The sequence below is a fragment of the Cucumis sativus genome, chromosome 6, assembly GCF_000004075.3.
Source record: "Cucumis sativus cultivar 9930 chromosome 6, Cucumber_9930_V3, whole genome shotgun sequence".
NCBI classification, from domain to species: Eukaryota; Viridiplantae; Streptophyta; class Magnoliopsida; order Cucurbitales; family Cucurbitaceae; genus Cucumis; species Cucumis sativus.
In genome coordinates, this window is record NC_026660.2 from 5,403,051 (window position 1) to 5,408,059 (window position 5,009).

General features: G+C 30.9%; 1 protein-coding gene across 1 annotated transcript; it reads right to left on the reverse strand.

Annotated features, from left to right (window-relative positions):
- Positions 1-2,894: 2,894 nt before the first annotated feature.
- Positions 2,895-4,808, reverse strand: LOC101203652 (E3 ubiquitin-protein ligase PUB23). Its single transcript, XM_004145024.3, has 3 exons — positions 4,167-4,808; positions 3,558-3,844; positions 2,895-3,474 (listed from the first exon to the last, which is right to left on the reverse strand). The coding sequence occupies exons 1-3, from the start codon at positions 4,725-4,727 to the stop codon at positions 2,967-2,969; spliced, it is 1,356 nt and encodes a 451-aa protein (XP_004145072.2). The 5' UTR covers positions 4,728-4,808; the 3' UTR covers positions 2,895-2,966.
- Between the last annotated feature and the right edge of the window lie 201 nt (positions 4,809-5,009).

The window sequence follows — 5,009 nt, forward strand, 5'->3', positions numbered from 1 at the left end:
TATTATTCATGGTTACATCTTTATTAATCTTTTATTGTTCTTTTCTTAGTGACAAAGCAAACCATAGAGTAAATCAATCACATTTAGATTCCTCGTTAACGAAAGGTTGAAAGATTTGAGGATTCGAAAAGATAGTACATGTCACTTTGGTAACCATAAAATCATCGATGTTAAAATTTGGATAAGGAAAATTTTACACGACGACTTTCAAATAACAACGGAAAATTTGTAACTCACAATATTTTTTATAAATGATACATCTTAATCCTCTTAATTTATCAATAGCAAAATGGATAACACGTATCATTAAAAGAGTTGATATTACTTTATATTAACCAAATAAATGAAATTATAGGGAGATTTTTTTTTTTTGAAAAAAAAGCTAAGGGTAAGAATTTTTTTTGTTGAAATTAGTTTCTACACTTATAAATTTTCTCATAATCATTACATTTAGTTTATGGTTAGTTTAAGAATGATTTTCTTTGAGCTACTAATTTTTTTTTAAAAAAAATTGATTTTGTTGGTTAATTATTGAAGTAATTTTGGGAGTGGGTAATTTTGACCACTTTTCTTATGACTTTTCAAGAAACAACCTTCCAATTATTAGATTTAATTTTCTATCTATCTTTTTAAAATCTAAATTCCAATTAGATTCAGTATAGTCTTTTGATTATTGTATTTTGCTAGAGTGAACAAATTAACACATCTATTTAAAATACAAAGATCAAAGTTCTAGAAATTGAACAAATATGAAAGAATCGGTATTCAATATTGTTTTAATTTTAAAAAAAGCTATAATTGATGCTTCAATTCTATGCATGATATCATTCGATGTAATTGCTTTTTTTTTTCTTTTTTGTTTGACCTATATTTTGTGCCTTTTACATTGGATTGGAGTGATATATATATATATCATACGTGAACTATTTATAAATTTATAATTCACCCATCAAACACTAATAAATTATAATTTAAGTGCACTCACTCAATCCAATTTTCACTCCACTACTAAAAATATTTAAAACAATTGATGAAGGTGTGATTATTGCTTATTTATTATTTATTGTATGTTTTCTTTTCAAGGGATGTATATATCTAAATTATATACTACAACGTAACAATCTATGTCAAAACACTTTCTTTTTTAAAATCAACGAAGAAATCCGTCACCACCCGATTAAGTGAAAAACAATCACAATCTAACTAGGTGAAAAACAAAGAGATATAATGCTTACAACAATTCAGTAATCAATCAGAAAAAGACGTCTTACTAGTATTACTGCTAAATACTCTGATATAGAAGGGTCACATGAAGAAGTACAATTTCTCTTCCTTTTGACTATGCTTTGAGACAATTAAGTAACCAATCACCAATCCAACTTCCCACCTGCCTTCTTTTACCATATACTTTTTTAATTAAATAAAACATTATTGCCTTATTATTATTATTTATTTTTGTCACTAATACTATTTGAACATTAATGGTCATTTGTTAATCTCTACTATAAACTTAGGATAATCCATAAGCATTCTTTTGTTTGGTAGACACATCTTGAAATTAATCAAAAGATATATATTTGATCTCTGCTTTTAAGAAAGATTTTAGTTGGTGGATTTAATGCAATATTGCTAAGTTCATGTCAATCAATTTTGCGAAAATCGTTGACATAATTATTAATATTCTTACTTTTAATGGAAGACATAGTTTTGGCCAACCTAATTAATATATTATTATGAGTGGAATTATCTTTTTTAATGGAAGAAGACATAACTTCTGCCAACTAATACTACCAGTGAAATTGTCACTTTCGACGGAAGAGATCTAAAGAACCATTTTGAAAACGTTAAAACAAATTAATTATTCCCTTTATGTTCGCATCAATGCGTCACTTTAAATATGTGTGTCTTGTTTCTTTCTTGTAACAAAAGATTTAGATAAAATGGAATATAATCGTTCCATTTAACATATATCTCAATAACTAGCTTAGCTTGATGCCATCAATACTTAGATATATAGAGAAACGGCGATAAAAATGGGAAAGTGAGCTAATAGAAAAAGAGGTAGGAGAAGAAAGAACATCAAGATGAATCAAAACATATTAGTTATACTTATAGGCATGGAAATAGGATTTTGAGAAGAACAATAAAAGCACTTTAGGGACAAGGTAAAGTAATTAATATATATAGAGTATATGGTGTGTTTGTATTAGAAGGGAAGAGGGAGTCAAGTAGCCATGAGGTATGTGGATTCCCATGTGAATTAATAAGGTGTGTTGGGGATTGTAAAGCTAAATGGTTCCCAAGTATCCAAACAATAAAGTTAGGGTTGCAAAGAGAGAGAGAGAAAAGGGAAAGTGAAAAGCCTTCCATGTGGGAGGAGACAGTGAACTCAAACTGTGTGCCCAATGAAGAAGATCTCAAGAAGAATGAATAATAAATCTTTTGTCGTGAATTTATATATTTCTAATTAGTTTATATTCTACAAAAGCCATTTTTCTTAGAAAAAATACCAATAATTTAATTTATCTATATTTATTTTTCCTATAGCATTAAAAAAAAAAAGGTTAAATTAGAAATCACAAGTTTAATCTTAAATTTGTAAGTTTGTGTTTGTATTTGGTCTCCCAATTTCTAAAAATGTTTATTAATCTTTTGAATTTTAAAAATTATTTGATAAATTCTAAAAAAAATTCAATTAGATCGTTCTATATTTACACTTTTTTTCACTAATTTTTGTAATGCAACTATTAACTTTTCTAATATGACAAAGAATTATTAGCACGAAATTATAACACATCTAATGAGCTTACTAATAGATATGTCATACACAAGTTCTTTTAAGTTTTAATTAGACATTTTTGAAAATCCATTAATTTAGTAGACATTGGAAAAAATTTTCCAAAACTAAATTTGTATTCTAATATATATTCTCCAAATTCCAATTGTCATTCATTTCAATGTATATTCTATTGATTTATCAACTTCAAATAATCCCTATACTCATAAGGAAAACAAGGAAATCTCCTCCAAAAACTCCCATGAAGCTTCATAACCTTCTTGGCCTTCTCCTTAGTTGAAGATCTTCCATCACCATTATTCAAGATCCCTAAAAGCTTCTTCACTGTCCCACACCCCATCATTTCTTCTAAAACCCTCTCACTTGGATGATAATTACAGATCAACCACAAGATTTTCATCCCAATTTTTGTAGCTGTGTTTGATATACTCATTTTCTTTGTCACTGTTGCTATTCCCATAATATGTTCTCCCATGGCTGACCTTCCCTCGGCACACTCACTTAGAAGTTTGAGTATGTGTAGTATTTTCTCGCACTTCGATCGGTTTGAGTCCGGAAGAAGATCAATCATGACGCAAACAGCGCCAGCCTCAATCGATAAAAGACGACTTTTTTTCGACGATTCCATGATTTCTATCAAAAGCTCTAGGGCGGACGAGAACAATGTCCCATATCGACTAAGAAAAGAAACGGTTAATTAGCAACTAAAAGTGATGCTGTATATAAAATGAAAATATGCATGTGGACGATGATACTGTACCAGTGTGTAACTATCGAGGAATCCGTTGTCTTGATTGCACTTGCTTTCTTGATTATCTCATCTGATGCAAGCTCCAATATTGATTTGAATAAATCAATGATTTGATGCTTCGTCAAAGAGTTCCAATCGTAGCCCTTTTTGGATATTTGCTGGAGCATTTCCATGGCATAAAATCTTCCTTCTATGCTTCCTCTTTGTAAGACAATCGCCATTGATTTGATGGCTTCTGGTTCTGATAGCAACTCGAATGGCTTCTCGGTTTTGGAAAATGGGAATTGAGATAATACCTGTGTTAAGAATATGAATAAAAGATTGAATATATCACTATCTATCCCTTCAAATATTTAAGCTTTTGAAGAGCTAGTCTCATCTCTTCAGTGATATTCCTCATTTCTAATTATTAATATCGGTATCTATAAACGTAAATCTTCTGTTAATAAATATAAATAAAGTGTAAATGTTTGACCAAATAAATTTATAGGTTCAATTAGTTAAAACATGTATTTTAAATCGAATAGATTATAGTCTGTATTTCAACGATCACTTAAATGTTAACTAAAGAAAAAAAAAAAGTTAAACTTTAGAGGTGACCAGTTTTTGAAACAATACCCCTAAAGCCTCCTCGCAAGCTTCAAAGTTAGCAAAATCGGAGCTCTCACAAATGGCGACTTGCGTCACTATTCCGATAAGAACTTCAAACCCATTTACTCGAACAAAGACGGGTTTCGCTCCAACAGCAGCAACATCATCCACCGCCATGAGCAATCGCAGTTTCTTCAAAGAACTCGCCTTGAACGGCGACGACTCGATGTTCTTCAAGAGATCAGCCACAACATCATGATACTCCATCGAGGACGATGGCAACAACGACGACGTGGAGGAGCAAGACTGATCTTTCATTTTCCAAGAAAGTATGAGCCTTTTGAGCGTATAATTTGGTGTGATATCAAAGTTGACAATGGTTTGCATGGTTGCAGGGCAAGTTTTCTTATTGTAAGTGAAGAACCACTTCTCAATATTGGCTCTTTCAAAGGAAACTCCGGTGGAAATCGTGACAGGATCTTGCATGAGCTCCATGGAAATCGGGCATCGGAAGTGTGGCGGAAAGTCCACAGTGGTGGGGGTCGGTGCGTGCGGTGGAGGAAAAGGATTTTGGTGAATATCCTCCATTGAAGACGGTGGAAGAATTGAAAAGAGAGGTAGTTGGGTAGATTATTGAAGGCAACATTAAGCTCTCGTGGGTCTTGCAAGAGAGAGTTGAATCTTTAAATTAGCCAAGAAAATCAAAGTCAAAGAAAACGACTTTTATTTATTTATTTTTATTTCTTGGAATTTTTTTTATTTATATTTGTTTGAACTTTAAAATATGGAAAATAAGACAATATATTTTTTTCTTGAATAATTCAAGTAAAAACAAGAAGAAACGAGATTCTACTTCTACCTAATCCTATA